General features: G+C 41.8%; 2 protein-coding genes and 1 long non-coding RNA gene across 12 annotated transcripts in view; 2 read left to right on the forward strand and 1 right to left on the reverse strand.

Moving 5' to 3' along the window:
* Positions 1–2,692, forward strand: part of LOC111243632 (transmembrane protein 177) — a 44,913-nt gene extending 42,221 nt beyond the window's left edge. For all 7 annotated transcript variants that reach the window (XM_086980438.1, XM_022789455.2, XM_022789457.2 and 4 more), the window contains 2 exons: positions 96–658; positions 1,913–2,692. In XM_086980438.1, coding sequence (XP_086836564.1) covers positions 152–658; positions 1,913–2,401 — 996 coding nt within the window. In that variant the 5' untranslated portion in view covers positions 96–151 and the 3' untranslated portion in view covers positions 2,402–2,692. The remainder of the gene's footprint in view (positions 1–95; positions 659–1,912) is intronic.
* A 1,058-nt stretch (positions 2,693–3,750) lies between these two features.
* On the reverse strand, positions 3,751–11,417 carry LOC147757438 (uncharacterized). Its single transcript, XR_015321415.1, has 2 exons — positions 7,691–11,417; positions 3,751–6,488 (listed from the first exon to the last, which is right to left on the reverse strand). It is a non-coding gene; the product is annotated as an uncharacterized LOC147757438 (long non-coding RNA).
* A 246-nt stretch (positions 11,418–11,663) lies between these two features.
* GlcT (ceramide glucosyltransferase) overlaps positions 11,664–21,665 on the forward strand; it is a 130,909-nt gene continuing 120,907 nt past the window's right edge. For 3 of the 4 annotated variants that reach the window (XR_015321401.1, XM_086980434.1, XM_022794503.2), the window contains exon 1: positions 11,664–15,191. Coding sequence is in view for 3 of the 4 variants with exons in the window: in XM_086980434.1 (XP_086836560.1) it covers positions 15,079–15,191 (113 nt within the window). In the remaining variant the exon portion in view is untranslated. The remainder of the gene's footprint in view (positions 15,192–21,665) is intronic. The other variant, XM_022794502.2, reaches the window with a different exon arrangement.

The raw sequence follows: 21,665 nt of genomic DNA on the forward strand, positions 1-21,665 counted from the left end.
AGAAAACTATCCACTAAAAAAACGTCCCTAATCAAATATTTTCATCAAGTTGTTCAACTAACAGACTTCTACTAAATTTTTTTCGCTGTATTTAGCGCTCGTGCGGAGAACGAGTCTTTTTGCAAGTGTACAACAGTTGACAGGCAGCACGATGCCTTTCTTTATGACGACTACCGGTCGGAAGGTCGCGGCAGCATTAGCTGGCATCGGCGGTCTAACCACGTTTGTTGCATCCTGGCTACCGCAAACAATCTATCTCGATAAGTTAAAAAATATCGTGCAGTGCTACGAGCATGGCCTACCGCTTAGATTGAACGAAGAGCTAACAGCTAGAACGCAAAGTGTGTTAAAAGATTTCACCTCGCTGAGCGAAGCAAAAAAAGCCAGTATTCGATTTTTCCTTGTGAACCGCATAGAACCCTTTTACGCAGGAACACCGGAGTCAGGATATGGCGCAATTATCGGCCTGCCTTTCAACTTTAGGTATAAATCCGTTCATGACATAAAAGAAGCGGATGTGCGACTACCCGGCGAACAATCCATTGACTGGACGACGGGCGCTGCACGTCTGTTTAAAGAACACCTTATTTTAAGTGATGAAGCTCAACGCTTCGCTATTGCTCAGCAGATCTATCTCGCCAACACGAGCCATGTGACGGTATGTACCTTTGCTAAACATGTGTACTTGTTTTCACACAGAAAATAAAGAATCTCTCAATACAATGTGGCAGGGAGTAGGCAACAAATGTTCCTTAATATTATACATCAATGTATGCTTCATTCTTCTTACTTAAATATCATAGTTAACCCTGACTTTAAGCTACACCAGCCGATGGCCCCGATGCGCTTGTACTAGTTTTAATTTAACTCAGTAATCATTTAACTCAGTTAAAGACAGGTTTGATTATTAACGGATTGTATATGGAGAATCATATTCAAGTTTACTGTTGCCAACTATTACCGTTGTTGTTTTATATTTATATTTATGTGTATAGAATGCACGTAAAGTAAATTCAGAGGAAATTGTGGTACTTATTTGCGTTATTTTTAGTATTAGATGATAGTTAGTTATTTTTAAAACAAAACGAGAAAATCGTCATGGCGGCAGTAGAAAGTTTGTTTTACATATATTAGCAACGAATATCTATTGTTCAATGCTTTCACATAGCAAACACCACATATATGATTCAGGTCGACGGTTTATGCTGTTGCCAGTTTAGATGCTAGTTTTGATAAACTCGAAAAAAACGTCCATAGTTCAAACACAAGAAGTCATCCAAGCATATTCGGTTTATCCAAAAAAAAAACATTTTTACCACCAACGCAAAGGTCAAATAGAGATTTCTAGTTTGGCTGCTTCTTTAATAATGTTCTAGTTTAAGCCAGAGATAAATTTATGTTATGCTGTCCCGAAAAGCGTGGAAAAGAGAATATAGATAAAGACGTCGAGTTCTTCTCTTGTAAATATGAAACAATGAATTAGCACTGGATTAAACGAGGAAAATCTTACATCTTTCGGTAAGATAGAAACTTGTTGCAAAGACGTCATGAGATTCAAAATAAGCTTTCTACTAATTTGCGCCTCGAGGAAGGCAGGACTTTTTTAAATAATTACGTGACTCACGATTAAATTCTTTATACGTAACGTATTTCATTTATACCTGAGCGAATCATTCCGTGTCACCATCACCAGAGTTTCAGCCACTACAAAATTGTTTATAAATTTAATAGAAAAGATTTAAAAAATCATCCGTAAGCTATTCAGTTTTTACATCTATATCTTGATTATAAGGAATACACTATAAGTGCAATCGCTTAGCTATTTTAGAAAAAGGAAACATTATTTTTAGTCCAATTTTCCCTAGACCAGTTTAAAAAAAACAAATTCAATTTAATCGTCTGCTAATTGCAGGTAAATTCAATCGCAGCTACTGGTGCCACCGTTAACGTATACGTTCTCTCGAAGATTCTCAACAGTCGAATAGAAAGAAAAGTGCCTTTTAGTGCTCGATGTGTCGTCTACGGTTTAGTGTGTTGTTTCTGCTTTATGGGCTATCTTGCTATCACTGACATGGCTAGGTACAAGCACGAATGGGATTCGCTTGCCTACGTGATGAAGTTAGGTCCCATGTACCGTCAGGGAGCTGTTGACTACTTTGAGAGAGCTTTAGTTTGTAACAAAGCACTTCGGATTCTGGGTGGTAAGACAACCCAAAAAATGTTTACTGTGAAGGGAAATCTTAATACGTGGATACGCACGCCTCATGTGCCAATGACCGTTTGTATGGAGCGAGTCAAGCGTATAAAGAAGGAGATGGAAGGGACCTGCGAGGTTTGCGAAGAGATCAGTGGAGCGAAAGTTGCGAAAGCTGATCCAGTAGCAGATACGGGCAAAGTGTAAAAACACCCTTAGACTATTAGAAATGCTGCGAGTCATTTTTTTCAGGTGTTCAGCGTATTATTGCATGCTCGAAGATGCGAGGCAACGTGAATGAAAATGAACGTGCTAGTTGAACACACGCCTAATTAACTAATACTGATATGAAGTAATGGGACATTTCTTACAGGTAATAGTGTTATAAAGAGGCTTGTTTAGCATGAAGTGTGTTTATGTACAAATATTCAATTATTATTATTCATATTATTATAAAGTGTAGAGTATTATTAATAAACATAAGTATGCTTTACCCTTTTCCCTTATTTTTATTCATTCCCCCCCGCGTCATGCGTTGTCGTTCAATTTTTCTGCCATACATTTGAGGAGCAGAAGAAATGGAGCAGGAAGGTTAGTTACGCTTTGGCGATTAGGGAGACGATTCCTTCAAAGACGCGCGTATCCAAAAGCGAATGCCTGCTCCAACAGAGAGAACTTTCTTGTCATATGTTTAATCTGAAGCTAAATACTAAAACAAATAAGCTTTAAAGTCGAAAAACGTTGGACCGGCGGCATGTACTGCGATTGCCTGGCTTTTTACAGGTCAGTTAAATTCATTAGTAAATCCATATCTGCTGATCAAGCCAGCGCGTAAAATGTCCTTAATATTGTCCCGAGAAACTTACGATTGCGTTTATCTCGATGTGATTGATGTTCGGACCCTATAAGCAAAGTGCCGGAAGCAAACACAACTGAAACGGTTTGCGTTGAGAATGCATCACATTAATAAGAAAAACTTCGTCCTTCTACCCCAACGCATTTTCGTATGTTATTACAGCAAATCCGAAAGCAAGCGTTATTAAATGAAGAGTGATTTTGCTCGTCATTGTATGTATATCCATTCAGAGAGTTCTGTAACAATTTCCACTCTGTGCAGCATGTCTTTTTTTACAATCTTTGAAATATTCATATCTTGTGGAGTAAGCCACAACTGTCAGTATTGATTCAGTCTGAGGAGATATCCTTTATAAATGGTTTACACTTGGCCAATGTAACGGTAAACTGCCTTGAATATATATGCCCGCCAATATATGAATATATATTGAAAAACGATCTCGTTTGTTAAGGAAATAACTTTAGGCTTATCTATTATATAACCCGGAGCAAATTTGTTTTGAAAATTTGCAAAGGTCACTGAAAAAATAGAACATCTTTATTCTATATTCGTTTAATTATTAGAATACACTAAACGATTGCACTATAGAGCGGAGCTCAGTATGCAAAGCAATCATAACAGAAGCATCCTAATAATATCCCAATATTCTGATAATATTATGTCACAATGTTATAGCGAAATGGAAAGGAAACGTAATGACTAAAGATTTTCAATGGTTTTATTGACCAATATCAGAATAACACAGTTTGCGATGTAAATCGTAAATGTTAGAGTTGATGATTTTCGCGCTGCCTAAATTGACGGTTTTCATCCAATCAACGGTCAATGGTTTTAGTACAAAGACTTTTATTTCTAATGACTCACTGAAGAGAAAAGACCATTGATACGAGATCCGATGACGATGGTCGCCAATCCATTAAACGTCGGCAACCTATCCAGGAACCCACATACGATTAGTGCGTAGGGTAGCGGCGCTGTTTCTTCTGTAGGAAAAACAGAACCATGCGCCCTAGTATACATAAATACAGGTCATTTGTGTGAATTGCATTGAAGAAACAGAGCAAGTTACTCTTTTACATGAAATGACTACCTGCGCATCGAGTCCAAGCTAATGTCGCTACTTTTATATGATGAACAGCGAATTTTTTCGTAATGGGCACAGTTGTGTCAATTCATCCCATTTGAGAGTTTGAAATGGGCTTCTTTAGATACATGTAAGATATTCAAGAGATGCAAAAAGGAATTGACGATTTGTTCGATATAGTAATTAAATGATGGCTAATAGAATTTTCAAGATACAGCACTGTGATATTATGTCTTGTAATATACCTACAACCTAGTATTACAAAGATACTGGAATAGTATTAGCATGCCCATGTTACAAATGTGTTGTAAAGTTAAATTCGCCCTTTATTGAAATAATTTTATTCTTCATTGCTGTTTTGGATGTCAATTGAATACCTTCCAGCTGTCAAGTGATTTTTGCGAACAGTCGAAAGAAATTTTAAAGTTTTCGAATGATTTTTGCCCCATGACCTATTCCCTTCTGCTAGTTGGCAAATCAGTTGCCCAAAAATTAGCGCTTAGACTTATTTATTTTAGTTTCCGCGGAAAGGGATAATGCTACGCTTCGATGTGATATCAAGCAAAATGCTTGTCGTGTTTGCCAGTTGGATTCTCCAAATCCACTCGATTTGCCCATACTCTATTAAAAAAAACACGAAGCAGCCCAACGTTACTTGGTCTACGCGACTGTTCTGAGATCTTCACCATTCGTCCACCATGCCGTCACAACCTTTTCCTGCGTCGTCATTGTACCCCTTCACCAGCTCTTGCGGAAAATAAAACGAGCTGTCAAATGGGTCTCTATCGCTACCGCCGGCAAGGGATGACACCGTGTAGGGGGGCAGCATGCAAGGACACGTGCAGAATGACATCACGATCATTCCACACCGAGTTCACGTATCAGCCGGCTCTGTCTCGCCCCCCTTCCTTCTCTCTTATCGATTTAATGTCGTATAGCCGCTGTGTGAAGGCGGGGAAATCATATGCCCAGCTCGGCTAGTTGGCAGCGAAGAGATCGCATGAGTCACGTTCCCGTATTAGCGCAGTGGGTAACATGCTTGCCCGCTCAACGGGCAGGCGGTAGTCTAGGTTCGAATTTGGGGGGCAGCCGCAGTGTGTCTCATGCTGGAAGCCAGCCGTCTCAAGTTTTGCCTAACGGCCTAAGCCCCGGACCTACCGGCCTAAGTAACGGACGTAAGACATGAAAAATATTTATTTTGATAAACAGAGCCGCCGACCGATTCGCCAAACCAAACATCATGAAATGGGAATACGGCGGATATTGGCCACAAGCTCAAAACTGACACAACTAAAAACACCAGGATGAGGTACGACTTCACAAGCAGAGACGGCAGCTCAATAAGATTGCCAGTTGTATCTGGTCCTTCTGCCGCGAGGTTCGGTAATGTTCGCCGACTATGGGACGCTGGTTTCGAGAGTCATCGTCACTACAGCACACGGTATGAACATGAGAGAGGTAGGGCAGATCGAAAACGCGCACGCACCAAAGGACAGTAAGAGGCCTATTGAGTACGGCAAACGTACGTGCGTACCTAAGATAAATTTTATTCTCCCTCTTATTTTCACCAAATATAAAGTGTATCGATCTTTCGGTCGGTCTAAAGCCATTGTGCCCGAGTCGTTGCCCCATATGCTGTTGAGGAAAAAATATAAATGGGATTTGCCAATAAACGTAGATCGTGGACAGACATAGAAGCCTCGTTTGTTCAGCTCGAAGGAAAGTTCAATGCACAAGTGGCTTGGAAAGGTGACAAGTATCGTCAAAAGGGGAACGTAAGCACCCGGTTAAGTTGCATGATATCCTAGTAGTTCAAACTGGTGGGATGTCTTAACAGCGGTAACTTAACAGGTTAATAAACTCATCAGGTTTAATGGATCGAGGCTGTCACACATTCAAGCCTGCTCTTACAGAGGATTGTTCAACATATGTTAGCAATGTTCACTCATGTAGAAAACGTTCTCCCTTCTTTTTAAAAAAAATATTGTAGTGCGTATACCTTCTTAGAAGATATCTCTTGAAGCCGCCGGGATCAACTAGGTTAGCTTCAAATATCTTTTATTTTATTTTGGATTTGAACTTTGAACGTAAATTGATCTAAGTTCTTTTGCTACAAATAAGACGAATATGGCCCAACTGCACAATTTAAACCTAATCCCTCTTGTCACGAAATGAAACTTCTAGTAGATTGGTATGTCATACGATAGACGTTTGGTATTATCTCGTTTCTAGCGTTCAACCGGATGCGAACCGGCCCTCTGGTTTCGCAGAACAACACGCGTCCGTTTGGGCCGCTTCAACAACATTTGATGCACGAATGCGGCCTCTAACGCATGCGAGGAGTCGTGAGATTCCTGGAATTATCGTTTGCTCGTTAATTATCTCATAGAATCTTTTTGGTCAGCATAAGGTAGGATGCACTGGATAAATACGGCGTGGAAATCCTCTGCTTAGTACATATTTAATGACGTCGGGACAAGTAAGCCTAAACGAATTCGAAATAGTTCTTAAACAGCTAAAAGCATAAATTATTACGAGCGTCAACTGGTTTCAAAGAGCAAATTTCTTGGCGGGAGTGTAACGTATTATTTGGATCCTTTTTATACTGAATCTTGATTATACGTCTCGGTAACGGTGAACGTCATAAAAGATAAGCTATGACAATTCAGTACGATTACATTACATACAGATGTTGTAGTGGCTATAATAATTGGGACTTGTTAATTCTACCCTTGTGAGTTATAGTAACAATCTAACAAGGCTTAAAAAAGGCACGTCTATCGCTTAGGCTCTGGTTTCAGCTCCAACAGATTCTTAAATGCTTTATTCAAATATAATATTATGTTCTACAAGGACCTCATCGAGTAAAGTTAGGTCTTTGCAAGCATATCAATTACATAATACAACAACAAAAACGTTGTTCAGCCATTTTCTTGTTACATAAACATTCCACAAGTGCAAGACAAAGTTTATCACAGTCAACGCGACCTGTCAATACAAAAAGTGTCTTTTATAGTGGAACAAAGCGCACACAATTTTCAGTACGAAGAAATAATCTCCTCACGTTAGGCGATCGTGAAACTGAACAGTTCTCCGAAAACGAGCATTTAACCAAATCTATTTGCAAACCTGCTGCGCAGTTTAGGCAAACTAGCGTCGATGAAATATGTAACTCGATGTGTGTTTCGAAACTAATTTTCCTCTAACGTCACAGTATCTTTTATCTAAATATCGATTATTACCGCAACCAGAATCATGTTCTAACACACTATAAGAGGCAAGGCGACTTTATTCAGTTGAGTAGACAGAACCGGTCGATTTAGTAGTAAATATAATAGGTTTAGTCATCTTTTTTGCATCGTAGTGTTGTTAATTAATTGTCGAACGCAGCTTAGGCAACCTATTTTAGGACCTTGCTAAGCATAATGGCCTTTTTGACAAGGTGAAAAATATTTGTAAAATCCATCTTAATCCACCTTTGGCTTTGACAAAACGATAATATAAAAAAGATCACAATATAGCGAGAAAGTAACCAATCATTTGAAAGATGCAGTACCTCTAGTGCATCTAAATCCGCAATTCCGGTGACGAATGAAGTTATGTATGTTGTAGAATTTCCAAGTCGTATTTTCCATTGGATATTCTAGAAACGTCATATTTACCCTGCCGCATAGTTGTCAGTCACGCTGGTAACCGTAATTGTATTACTGAACAACAATAATTGCCACTGTGAAACAAACTACCATATCTGCGGGCACTGTAATGACGTTGAAATGAAGTTCAACACTGACAAATCGTTGTTGACATTTCTCAGGATAATCCGATCGTCGCTAAATATTCGTCTAAGACAGTTACTCATCTACACATACAATAGGAAAGTCTTTTTTTGTGCAGCAAAAATTGCGATTTTTTAGAGCAATGTTCTCTCACGGTACATAATACTTAAAATGTAACTATTCTTTTACGATGAGTGAAAAGCCTTGAGTGAAACTGCTTGAGTAAACAAGCCGTAGAATTTTAGTAGACGCGCTTGCCTCAGGAACCGTCGCACAGCCCACAGTTTCTCGACTTTCGAACCATGCCTCAACAAGGTCCCAGTCACGACGTAGTTAAAATATTATTTAGGTATATGAGTCTCTCTGTTTCGAGTCTTACGTCCGGTACCATCGTTAGGCACTCTATCAGGCAGACGGCTGGCTGACTCCCAGCATGAAAAGAAGTGTGTTCATGTCTCGTTTGAACCTAAACCGCAACGTGTGCTTAAATTTACCAGTATAAGAGCCAATAAAACAGAACTCAATTTGCAAAATTGTATGTGCTTCTTTAGATATCTTAAGTTTACGAAGTCGTATCAAATACAAAAGGGAACATCTAGATATCAACATTTGTATAGCTTTAGGGATTCCTCGTTGAAAATTCTAAATTTATATAACAAAGTAAATTTCCTCTTTGGTGCATATTTATCAACGCTAATATATGTATACGTATATATGAATTTTTTCATACTGCGTACGGCTATGTTGTCTAAAACGTGTCAGTACCGTAATGCTACAACCTAAAACTTTCCCAAGTAGGTACTGTTTAATTTAGCCGGGACAATGCTTGACAAGAGAGGCAATAATAAGACGTTCTCATTGCTTTATTCTTTCGATGCAAACATTAGGCTTGTTTAATGTCACGGCCGATATCACAACGCTTCTACTATTCCACATTATTATTTGTTCCGATCATTGCTGCTATCTGTACTTACGTCCCCGAAAATTTGTACGACTGGGTATACATCTACAATGTGTTAGACACAATGCAGTTGTATGCATTCTTGCGAATTATACAATTGTGTTGTAGGAAGCCCTCTTTTTCCCAGCACACACAATCACCTCCGTATGTACACGACGCGACCCACGTTTACCGGGCATCAATAGGCATCTAGTATATCTCTATTCAGGTCAGGGCAAGATAGAATTTGGAACAACGATAATGATTTTCGGTAGTTTTGCAAGGACTATGGTCAGAATCACACCATCATGATTCACTATGAAGCGTATTACCTTCGTGCTGTTACGATATAACGATTTTACTACAACAATGTGTTTATGTATGCTTACATACAAACAGCTGCGATACGAAGTTATTTTCGAAGAGTTCATCACCACTCAGGTGGTTCAGTTAAAAAGCGCCCATTGCGGAACTAAAATACTATTGGGGGTATTATTCCTGCCTAAACATTTATAAAATAAGTTTATTATATTTATTATTAAAGGCCACTAGATTCAAGAAAAAAAAAAAAAACTCTTTTATGGCTCATTCTAGGCCATTAAGGTAAAACACGGCCAGGCTTCATATTTCAAACCTGTAATGGTTCAGAAAGCGTGTATTCCTGCGAAATTTAGAAACCAGGGGTAACCCAGGTCTCAATCCGGATATAAATGCACCTCGTTTCCTACTGAAGCTAGTCATCTGAAGCACTATCGGATGCAATGCTCGAAACAGTCACCAGGGCTTACAACGCATTTCGCGTTTTCATTGGTTCATAGAATAGCACATATAGCAGCGAACTGCAGTTCTGCAAAATGGCTATTCGAGATACCGAGCTCCTTAAAAATCATTACGTTAAACGTATACGTTGCAAGTAAAATCAGACCTCTCAGAGAACCGGTGTACAACTAGCAAGAATTTTTCCTCATTAAGATCAGCTTATGTGTAAGGTCTGCTTAGCACGACCGTTAGCGTGCAGAAAAATGACCAATATAAGGGTCAAGTTTACCGCTTGCATTGAGAATGACTTATTTTCGACGCCTGACCCTCCAGTAATTTCCCTAAACAGATGTAAGCAATAGGTCAACAGAGTATGAAACTTAAATCATGCAGTGTTATGCAGCCCATCAATTCATTTCTTACGCAGATCTCTAAGAAAGAGCTATCGCTTACACACCAACTCTATTGCAATACATCGTTCATGCACACGTCGCTCACTATCACAGCCTGAGTCCGGTTTATTACTGACTTTTATTAAACGTATTATTATTATATAGTTATTAATTTACCATTAGTTAACTCTACGAAGTTAATTACATTAACTTCTGAAGTGAGGCAATAAATGACTCCATAATGCGGTTGCGTTTTCATAACGGGGAATGTGGATGCGTTTGCTCACAGTCGGCGTATCACCTATAGCGCAATACAGAATATTTAAACGGCTGAATGAACTGCTGTGTCCTTCTGCGGCAGGACACGGAAAAGCGAGATCTATAATAAATGTGTTTGACTCTTTGATGCAGTTATCAAGCGGCCTTGAAGTATGGTTGAATTAGGCTTTAATCCTTTACCCCAGCCGATGCCAAGCATCCAACAATCGCAGAGCTTCATTTATTCTGAACCAATTTGTAAAATACCAGCCACTTCCTTTAAATATGATCCCGATAACAGATCTTAAAGAAAGAAAACATTCAAATACTTTAATTTTTTTGCTATAATCTTCTACTAAATATGAAAAGTCGATTTGATGCAGCTTTCTGTAGTCGGGTGCGAAAACATTTTTGAGCGAATCTTTAAATAAGCGAACCCGAAAAGGGCGCCTTAATTGACGTTACATGTATTAATATGGACTGTGATGTCTAGGTTGTGCTTTACCCAGGCGCCCACCACCCGCACTTAAGGCCGTAAGTACATATGTCTTCGCCAAGGTAATAATCGCTAATACGCTGCATATTATTTTTTTACCGACTACCGAGGAATCTCACGTTTTTGAACAAAGAAAAGCTGAAAAACCTACAAAAATCTATATTCTGCGTATTTGTTACATAAATGTTGTATTGCGAAACCTTACTTAGTTGCTGTTATTAGTAACGTTGATGTAACTTAAACCTGATTCATTCGTGATACTCTTAAACAAGGAGCTGGATTATTTCGGAGTGAAATGTACGAGTCCCACATTATGTTCAGTCATGTCAGATCGGATTTGGGTTTTCGTTTTTGTTTCAGACATCTGCTTGCTGAGCGTTGGCTGTAAATTCAGAATCCTCCTTACAGCAAACAAACTTGTGAGAAATTGTCAATATGAAATACACTAGTAACGCCATTACTCAACGCTCTTCAAATATCCACATCTCATATAATAATTAGAGCGTCTACGACCAGCATAGCCAGCATCTATCAAACACATTAGCCGAGTAAAACCGAATGTCGGCAGACCCGATCTACTTACCTCATATATACATGTTACCCAATACCCTACCACCCAATGAACTATCCAAGCTAAGCTTCTATTCCGGAGAGAGCCGACTAAATCCTGACCCGGTTCAGTCTGGTGATATTCTCTTCTCGCTCCGATTTGCTAGACCCTTTCTCCGATGTTGTTGACAACGGTCGCGATAACATTAGTCACAACTGCCGCCTCGGTTTGCCCACCGCCGCTTGCAGCCGTTCGCCTTGGCTGGCGCCCTTTCAGCATTTAGCGAGCAGCGGGAAAGGCGACGTCGTCTTCTTCCTTGATGGCGTGGACTCGTCGGGGGTTGAGTTCCGTATTGAGTCTCTATGGTAGCAGCAGCAACAGTATCAGCAGAACCAAAATCAGCCACAGCATCGACAACAGCAGCAGCCGCTGCAGCAGCAGCAGCAGCACGAAGAAGGAAAACTACGTTAACAACAACAACACACACAGCAGCATCAGCAGTTGGTGGCGTAGAGACGGCGGATTTCACCGTAGGATAATCAGCAGCAGCAGCAGCAGCAGCAAGCGCACATCGACGAAAAGGACCAACACGATCGCTAATCGTAGTACCAGTGGGCGCTGGGTAGTCGCGGCCGTCACTACCGTCTAGGCTCCTCTCTGTTATTCTTATTATTGTTACTATTGTTAGGTTACGTCGTCCTGGCGTTTGTTTTCTGTCGCTGCTGTCTTGCTTACTGCTCGACAGCCTTCGGGGTGTCCGGCTAGCTGTGTGCCTGCCGTTCCACTACTGACTCTGTGGGGCTGAGGTGATCACCAGTTCGTTCGCGTTGACTGATGTCTGTTGCGTTCGTAATGATAGTTGTTCGTGGATCGGCAGTAGTGGGTTTCCTTCATTGAGTCGTTAATTCATTTTCGCTCTCCGTCGTCTTGTCACGTGTTATTGCCGAGGAAGGACGTCGACGTCAAGCGAGTATCGCTCGTTAAGCGGGCGAACCGAGACAACAACAGCAACACGTCGAGCGGCAGCAGTAGGGGCGCTCAGCCCCGTCCATTTCGCGGCAGTAGCGGCGGTGGCCTTCCCCTTTATTTTCTCTCTCCATTTTCCCTGTGCTCTTACCGTTCTCAAGAACTGTGCTATGACTGTGCCTGCTTCTTACCTGCCATCACGATGGTACGGATATCTGTCTGTGCTGCTGCTGCTGCGATGGTTCTCAATGTCATCGAGGCGGTGAACCGCCGTCAGATCGTATGCTGGTCGCAACAGTGTAACGCAAATTAGCAGCCACAACAGTCGGCGTAAATCAGCTGTCGCTCCCACGACGACCCATTCACCCGGTCGCTATTTGCTGTCTCCCACAGAAACAGCAACAAATCTACCACTTAGCGAGTCAGTAAATCTTCGTTTGTGACGAGTTGTGTGTGTGTGTGTGAATGTTTGTGTGCGTGAGGGCGTGTATGTGCGTGTGTGTGTGTCTAGGCGCTCTCCCCTTGTGCTGGGTTATTGTTATTGTTGTTGCGAACGGAGGTGGAGTAAATCTCATGGTGAGCACAATATCGACGTCAACAACAAACGCCTTGACGTTTCACCGTACTCGTTATTACTGTTGCTGTTGTTCTTATTTGTGCTGGCGTTACTTTCCGTGTACAAAGTAAGTAATTCTATTTTCGCTGTTGTATCCTAATAACTGGCATTCTGGTTGGCTGGCTGGTCCGGCCAAACCTACTAGCGCTGTTCCCTATGGCTGCCGCTCGTGAGGAGCTTCGTGTCGCCGTCATCGCGTTGCTAGTGAGCGTGACGATGTAAATGCGAGAGTAGATGAACGAGTTGACGATACAAACAGTGAAAAGGTAAGGCGGGTCGACTCGATTCAACTCTACTCGATCCGCCTGGCCGCCGTCCACTTATTCGGTGTGAAGGTGATGCTGTATAGCAGACTGGGTTGCCTTACCGACTTGTTGTTTCGCCGGTTAATTAAAGCCAAAATTAGGTGATTGGAACTGGTTGCAACCGCTCACAGCCACTGCGATATGAACAGAAATCGCCATAGAGGACAGCAACAACAGAAGTAGCAGTAATCGTTAGCGTCAGCAACAACAGCAGCAGCAAGAAAACCGCCTGTGTTCAGGTGTCAGCAGTCAGTCGATTCGTGACTGCTGGGGCAATCGTGTGGCGTTCTGCTCTTCAGATAGCAGGGGCATCGAACGCTGTGTACAGTGCAGTCGAAGGGCTTGTGCGTCTCGATCCGAGCTACTAACTAACCTCGAAAACAAGCGACAAATCAAAATACGCATATTAGCCCCCCCTCCTATTTTGCTCCTTCTGCTGCCCTTCCCCTTGCCCTGCAATGCTTACTACTACTTCTGTATATGCATTGTAGGGGAGAGAAGTGGCCTTAAGTGGTAGAAACAAGAGTATCTTTTTTAGTGTGTGCGTACACTGCGACAGCCGCAACAACACAGTGCCTGTGTTGCGATGAAGTCAATGAGCTCCGAGCCTTCACTCGTGAGAATGACGTGAAGCGATCTTTTCTACGATAGTAATAATAATCATCGAAATCATATCTATTCCGTGGTCGTGAAGTGCCGATGCCGACCCAGCGGGGCGGGGTGTCCCTGTGTTATGATTACTAATATTATTGTGACTTGTTTGATTGCCACAAAAACAACTGCTAGGAATGGGGTATTGAAATCAGTGTCGAGTGTACCGTGTCGATCTTTTTTTACCGTTACTTTAATGTTAAATTGCTATCATCATCGTCATAATCATCACTACCTGACGGCGTTAGAAATGTGCGGCAAAGTTCGATTGGAAATGTGCTGTGATGTGTGAAGTTTTGCAGTGCTGGTGTCAGTAATCATAATAAAGGACGAAAGGATACCTACTAGGACCATCACTACGTCTATTAATACTTCTACATTTTTCGTGTATCGTCGGAAAACGAACAGCAACGGCGGCAACCGCAGCAGCAGGAAACAAACAATAACAAACCGTCCGCTTGGCTGATGGGCTGGCCCTTGGCTAACGTTGGGGGTAGACAGACGCAGTTGTTGGCTACACTCAACGTGCATAAAGTAGAAGAAAATACCGTGATAGCTCTGACGGTAGCCGAAGCTTTACACAGGTTTCCGGAGCGTCGCTGTTTAAATACGAAGAATACTGGAAAAACCCAAGGCTGCTGACTAGTGACAAGCCGGTGACTCCGGAAGCGCAGCCTGAACCTTGAGAAAGACGGAGTCGACGACCGGCGTGCAGAGCCGTAGTAAGACTTTTCGAGGAACAGAATTTGCTGGAACCCAGGTCGTTCTCAACGTATGCTCGACGAGGGCTCTACTAAGAACGCCGGCGCGTTCGGGGCGTCGCCTCAGGCCATAGGATCCGGCCCATGATAGACCGGCTCCGATCATCGGGCTGAACAGACGGCCCTTACCGGCCGCCAAATTGCCGAGCTGGCTGAACACACAGCGCACGGCGACTACGCACTGGTGCAGTCGTCACTTGTGACTGCTGCAGCGATAATAACAATAAAAAGAAATAATATTCGCATTATTAATGACAACAAAAATAGTGACAGGAATCAAGGGGTTAGCAGTATTGCTGGGGCGCCACGACTGCTAATAGCATCGTCATCATCATTGTTAGCAGCAGGAGCATCAGATAGAAACAACGCGCCAGCAGAGAAAAGTAGACACCAAAAGCTGGCAGTGCTACCGTCTACGTTCGATTCGCTACTGGCACAGCCCATCGAGACCCTATCTCCCCCACAGGCGCAAGCATGCACTTCGGGAGCATGTCTATACTACAATGGACTTTATACGGTTTCGCCATTGTGTTTCTGGCGGGCTGGGTGTTCGTGTGGACGATACACATCCTTGCTATCATCAACGGGTTAGTATGAAATTCTATATAAGACGACATGTGATTCGCAGGAGTGGAAAAACATACTCGTTAAGCATGCGGTGATTCTTACGGTCTGAATGGATGGGGCTATATAGTTCGCGGTCATATCGTTAAGTGTTGTTACTAGTCGTACGCGGTCGTTTTCGCGCCCATGCAGCGAAAAAGAGCCATTAGTCACTATTGCGTTTTTTAATGGGCCACCGGCTATGGTTTCCAGTGGGAGTGTTAAGAGCTCATTGGTAACGACGACACGAATGCGTCAACGTACGGATAATCTGTTCGGCCTGTCGTAACTTATCTTGGCTTCGTCGTGGCTAATAAAATCGCATGACTTAAACCTAGTATAAGTCAGAGTTTACGGGTCAATAAAGCTTCATTACGGTTATTTTTTAGTGCTTTTTGCGCTAGTTAACCTAAGCAACTCAAAACATCAGAACGCTCGTTAGTAAATCAGCAATTTGTTATTCGATAGATTGGTCCATGTAACGTGAGGTGCGTATCTCGTGACAAATATTTCGCCAAGGCGGGAAAATTGTAAGGAAACTACATACGGAGAGAACTATTTTTCTATCTAACTATTACGAGTCAGTGGTCGGTGCCCGTTGTGTTTTACGGAGATAACCCACAAAACCTGAAACGAGTGACTACAATGTTCAGTATAGGCAGAAAGGAAACCTTCAGGCAACACTATATGCGGAGATAGAAGAGTCGCATTTCTCTACGAAGACGAAGGGCAAATTAATCCGATAGAATGCTTGGAACGAGTGCAATAAACAAACTAGTACAGATGGCATTAATCCAAGAACTCGAAGAGATCAGTGATTTTTATGCAGTACCCATCACAGCGAAGTATGCAGCAAGCTGAACACATTAGAGGAGAGCATTTTGAGAACCTACTATAAGATTAAGCTTGTGCCTAAACCGTTTCTTGTACAGAAGCCCACCGACAATAAAAAAGGTATTCTGTGCAGAAAAATTTGAGATATAGACTTTGAAAAAACCTAACAATAAGATTCCCGAGGAGAAGCCGACAAAGTTGACGCCTGAGGGACTCGTTGATTAAAGAGCTGTTGATAATAACGTCAGCAACCTTCAATCATTACGAAACGGCCAAAGCTTGAATCAGCCATCAGTGACACAATAATTAGGCTTGACTTCATGCCGAGTTGGTTTAACGATGGCTTACGGTGACTTTATTGGTAATGCAGATAGCGGCTAAGCACTGAAGCAATAGAAGTACTATCTAAGCTAGTCGTACCATCAGCAACGTCATCCTTGATCACCATTACTACGTTAAAATGCCATTCGAGGTTTGCATAGGCCAGCCAATTCGATATTAGCGTCTCTACAAAATTAGAGGCCAGCATATATCGAATTATCGGGCTGAGTCAAATGTAATTGCGAACACGAAGCTAATTTGACATAGTGAAGCCCACGGAAAATCCTACGTGGATAAAAGCGAACGGAAGAACATCCCCAAGGAAACACACAGTTTTCTGTTTATTTCTGAGTAAATGTTTGACTCGATATAGGGTAACCCTATCAACATCGTAATTGTCTTGTGTCCAGATTCAGATTTGGGAGATGTCGATGGTTCGTCATTGACCAGAAGGATACTGGGGTAAGGGCGAGGAAGACCTGAAGATTTTTGACCATGCCGTTCCTCTCTCTCTAATCCTATCATATAGAATGCATCGGCATAGATGCAAAAGGCGTGCAGTTAAGGAAGTGCGATACGGGGATGTAAAGACAAAGAATAAGAGGCCGAGCAAACAGCCAAAAAGATCAATTTCTGCCTTGCCTTTTTATTACCACTCGATAGTATCTTAGTAGTTATTTAGTCGTCTCAAAATGGCGCGCCAATGGCCGTTCTTTTTTTTCGTTATAGCTAAGGTCTCGTAAGTAAGTCGCTTCGATTATTTTTGTGGCATATGGCCAGGAAGTATAATCTTACAGGAAACAAATCTAGAAAAAAAAACGGATTATAACTATAAATTGCAAAAAGAAAATGAGTTGATAAGATCAGCAGCTGTGTTGCAAATAAGGCCTTCTAAGAATATGTCCTACGAGAGCCGGTGTGCCAACGAGTGCACAGTACACTTCTTCGAGTTGCGAAAGTGCAACACATAAATAATATAACACCTATTTTTCTACACAATTTAATAATTTTCTACAATAAATTTCTAAACAATTCACCATCTCTAGCGTGGCAATGCCGATTTGTGTCCTGATTTAAAATTCAGATAAATATTAACAAGCTCAAATGGACGTTTTATAATGGCGCTTATGCGAAGGTGCGTCTGAAATACTTTCAAAGTATCTTCGAGTGCTTATTTCGCCTTCGGAGTCACATCTTGAACAGTCGATTGTATATCAGGTTCCGTAGCCAGTCATGTTGGCGGCATCGAGCTATCAATTACCCAAATACGCCGCCGACTGCTAGTTTATTCTCGGCCCGCACCTTGGCATCTTTATTCTTTGAATGATATACTTTCACACTTGTCCTATAGCGGCACAGCAAAAAAAAGGGCGCTCCTCATTATTGCCAATTGATCATAGTGACTGCGATGTCTACACGTTTCCTTGAAAATTTTCCTCTCCTACGACATGAAGTTACACCGTCCCGGATGATTTACTAGTAAACACGATTTTAATCGAGGCTAAATAGTTGCGCGGCAATTTCAAAACTATCATAGCAAGGATCCAGTACGTACGCACCAAATGGTTAAATAAATGAATAAATTACCGTATTAGCTACTACTGATGGCTGATTTTCATGGAAAACCAAAGGAAACCACAAGACGAGTGAGCGGCCAGTTTGATTTTTCATTTAGCCGCTCATAATAACTATGTAACGCAACGTCCACTTGGTCCGCCCGCAGAAGGCGTTCGGCCATAAGTTTTGATCGTCTGTGTGGATCCGTTTTCGTTGCGAGAAGCCTTGCGATTCAACATGCGCACTAAATGACACGGGTGGGTATGCCACGAAATAGCCATTAGGGCAGTAATATCATAGATGTTGTTCGCTCCGCGCGTCAGTCATTTCCTGGATGTCCACAAACGCAAGAGCGAAATTAGGTTATTGATATTGTAATCAATGCTTGACTACGTTAGTTAGCGGGCCGTCTTCTAGCTATGTCTCGCACTTCTACCCGTGCGATATCTAAGATAGCTCTACGTTATAGTATGGTTTTCGATGCAGGTTTTATTGTACACTGGCAAGGTAGGAGAACTCTGTCTTTTGTGCCACTCATTTTAGAACGACCGACCGACCGACCGACCGACCGACCATTATCTGAGCGCATATAAATTAGTAACGGATAGACGAACACGGATGACAAACTCGGTTAACATTAAGTCTATGAAATCAATTGAACAGAAGAATTTGCGTAGACATTAGCTAGCCACGTGTCTACACCATCAGAAATGTGAAAGTACTTCAACTCTCAATAATCTAGGTATGTTGTTTGTTTTGCATGTGTCATTATTCGTTGCGTACGATCTTTTTCAATGGCGATAGTGGTGAGTCAAAGCATTTGCGCCGTGCGAATTACCGATCAGGTTAGCGGCCATAACACATATCATATAGAAATGGAATTGCGGAAGATTAAACGAGCCGCCACGAAGTTTGCTTCGAGAAAATGGAACACCTGCATGAGAATTAGAAGACGATCTAGATTACAGAAAATATATTGAAGAATACGCAAACGGGCATTTTTCTTGTCCGGTGCCACTGTGTTTGGCAATTGTTTGCGCCAATAACCCGAATCAGCAGTTACTTCACATTAGGAACGATGATTAAACTGCCCCGACACGGAAACGAGCCGCGGAACTAGAGACGACATCGCTTTACCAAGCCATTGCTGACCTAACAGTGAATTTCAAAGCGGCCACAGTTTTATATACCCGACCATTACTGGTATTATGGATAATTACTTGCCGAATCCACTCCACGTTTATCCTCGTAAGCTGTTAATCCGCTCGACGTAACCCATGGGCCCCTTGATGACGGTGTAGCGCCCTTTCTATTTGGTCGAAGTAGTATAGCCCGTTAATGGCCAGAGCAGTTACGGTCGATAGTCTCTTTGATATCGAATATTGTCGATTCCGTACACCTATTGAACGTTGTGTAAATAAATCTAATCTACCTGTTCTGTCCATGGGCTCGGTCGCCACGGCAAACAATTACGCGTCGCTGGCTTGAGCAGGTCTACAAAGGTATATGCGTTAACTATTAAAGAGGCATCAATGTTCGTAAAACAAAGCGATAATTTGGTAATTTTTTTAGGCTGCCTTCTAATATAGGGGCGTGCATATATACAGTTGAACGGAGAACGACGTATCGCGAACGCTGTTCACCGAAGAACGATAGTGTGGGAAATTCTTCCGTCCCCCTTAAATGCTACGAGTACATATGTTTACCAGTATCATAGACAAAATGATTTTGCAGCACGCATTCAGTATTATATCTAACCGCATCGAATTCATAGGTTTTGTAGAAACATGGTCCCTACGTGTCCTACATTAAGATTTATCTCTGCCGGACCACCCACTCGAATTTTTTCACTTCAATGATTGCCTAATACGGTTTCAGCCCTGGCGTTGGCTGGGACATATGAATCCTCGTTTATCGATTTTCTACAACCGACCCAGTGGAGTTTGCATGCTGTAGTTAACGCACTGCATGTTTTGCGACGACTGCGCGACCTTTGAACGTTGGCTACGTATTTGCGTCCTGCACGTCCATGGCCAAAACTAAGGAAGACCTCGAGCTTTGGACAAAGCGTCCTAAATCACAAGGTTCTCGACGTTGCTTATCTCAGCTACAAACTAGATTAATCTGACCGTACGGAATACGGTGTTTTATTATACGATTGCATTATACGATGCTGGGCTCAGAATCGAATTTAATGATCCTTAGAAGCGGATACGACGATCACGGAACTCAAACAGCGAAAAATTCTGCATTGAGGAAATCACGCATGGCTATACAGGATTGTTTGTTTTCTTTATAGTAATACCGTGCTGTTTTGACTGTTAGAACAGATGGGTTGTCGTCATTCGTTTGCAATTCGGTTTGCTTGGCTCAATTCGTCTTGCAGAGTGTCGATTTGTTCGAATTCACGGGTAGCCAAAACAGGCCAAAATGGTAACGGCCAGCAGAGAACTAAAGCTGCGAAACATGACACGGATTGACATGGTATTACCAGATTCATAATCATTGTCTTACTTGAGGTTCCGGTAAATTATAAATGCAAAATGGTTACCCAAGCAGCCGTTTTATGTGCAAAAGGCAAGACATCGCCGTGCTCAAGAAAGCGTTGCAGCAACCAAGGGTCCGTCGCCGACGCCGACATCGGCGACGATGATCGCAACTGTTACCCAATCTCGTATATAACTAGCATGATCAATGTTAGCAGTAGCTAAAAAAAACGCTTAGTAACTGGGAGAATTTACAATAGCGGTTTCCAGCTTAGCAGGCCACAATGAAAAGGCATGGGCAATTAACGACGGCGAAAAGCAGTCGTCAAACGGGATATGACTTGAGGAACCGATCAGAAATGCGTTTGGTCTCTCCAGACAACTCGATCTGCAAACGTTGTTCGCGTAGTGTTATTACCGCGGAAATTGGATTTCGATTTAGGTTTATGTCGTTGTCACCGTCGTGTTCAGTGCTTCGATGCCAATTGGACGCCGTTGAAACAGGCTAATCTGTTCAGACAGTCAATTTTTCCTTTCACTGATATTCTCTAATGAACGACTGGACAATCTCTGGATGACTGATATACCGGCAACTTGAGCAAGTTGAACGAAGATGATTTTTGCAGAAAAAAAAAAGTCATCATCATCTAATCGGTCAAATCACTTCTTCTAAATATCACCTGTTCTATGTAAAATGTACATTGGATGATGTACATGATGACTACAGCAGGGGAGCTAGCAGCTATTGACAGAAGAATGGTTACGATAGAAAATAATTGCAATACCAAGTGATTTTTATAGCTGGCAAAACAGTCGCACTATACGAATGATAAATAGAGTATGTAATGAAGTGTGCCTTTAGAATAAAGCTTTTTTTTTGTAAGGGAAAAAGATGGCCATTTTAATGCTAATATAAGTAGTGGCTGCCACATATTGACATTATGGTCTTTTACACAACGAATCGTCATCATTTATAACGAATCTGTATGTAAATATGAAATAATATGGTATAAAAAACGTGACAATGGCGTAATACCCTGTCATGATAGTCTACCAATAATCCGTCTGCCTGATTTTGTAGTTTTTTGGGAAGTTATACACATACTCGAGTTAACACTTTAACTGTGTCCGATTATTGTTGAGTATTAAGTAAGCCTAATCATTCTAAGGTCATTTGCGAGAGTGTCACAATGAGAAAGCAGACGAAATTTCAATGGAAGTAAAGGTATGAATATTTGCTGCTAATTCATTTGTACGCTG

Source organism: Varroa destructor, unplaced genomic scaffold (assembly GCF_002443255.2).
Source record: "Varroa destructor unplaced genomic scaffold, Vdes_3.0 BEIS01000002.1, whole genome shotgun sequence".
Lineage (NCBI taxonomy): Eukaryota > Metazoa > Arthropoda > Arachnida > Mesostigmata > Varroidae > Varroa > Varroa destructor.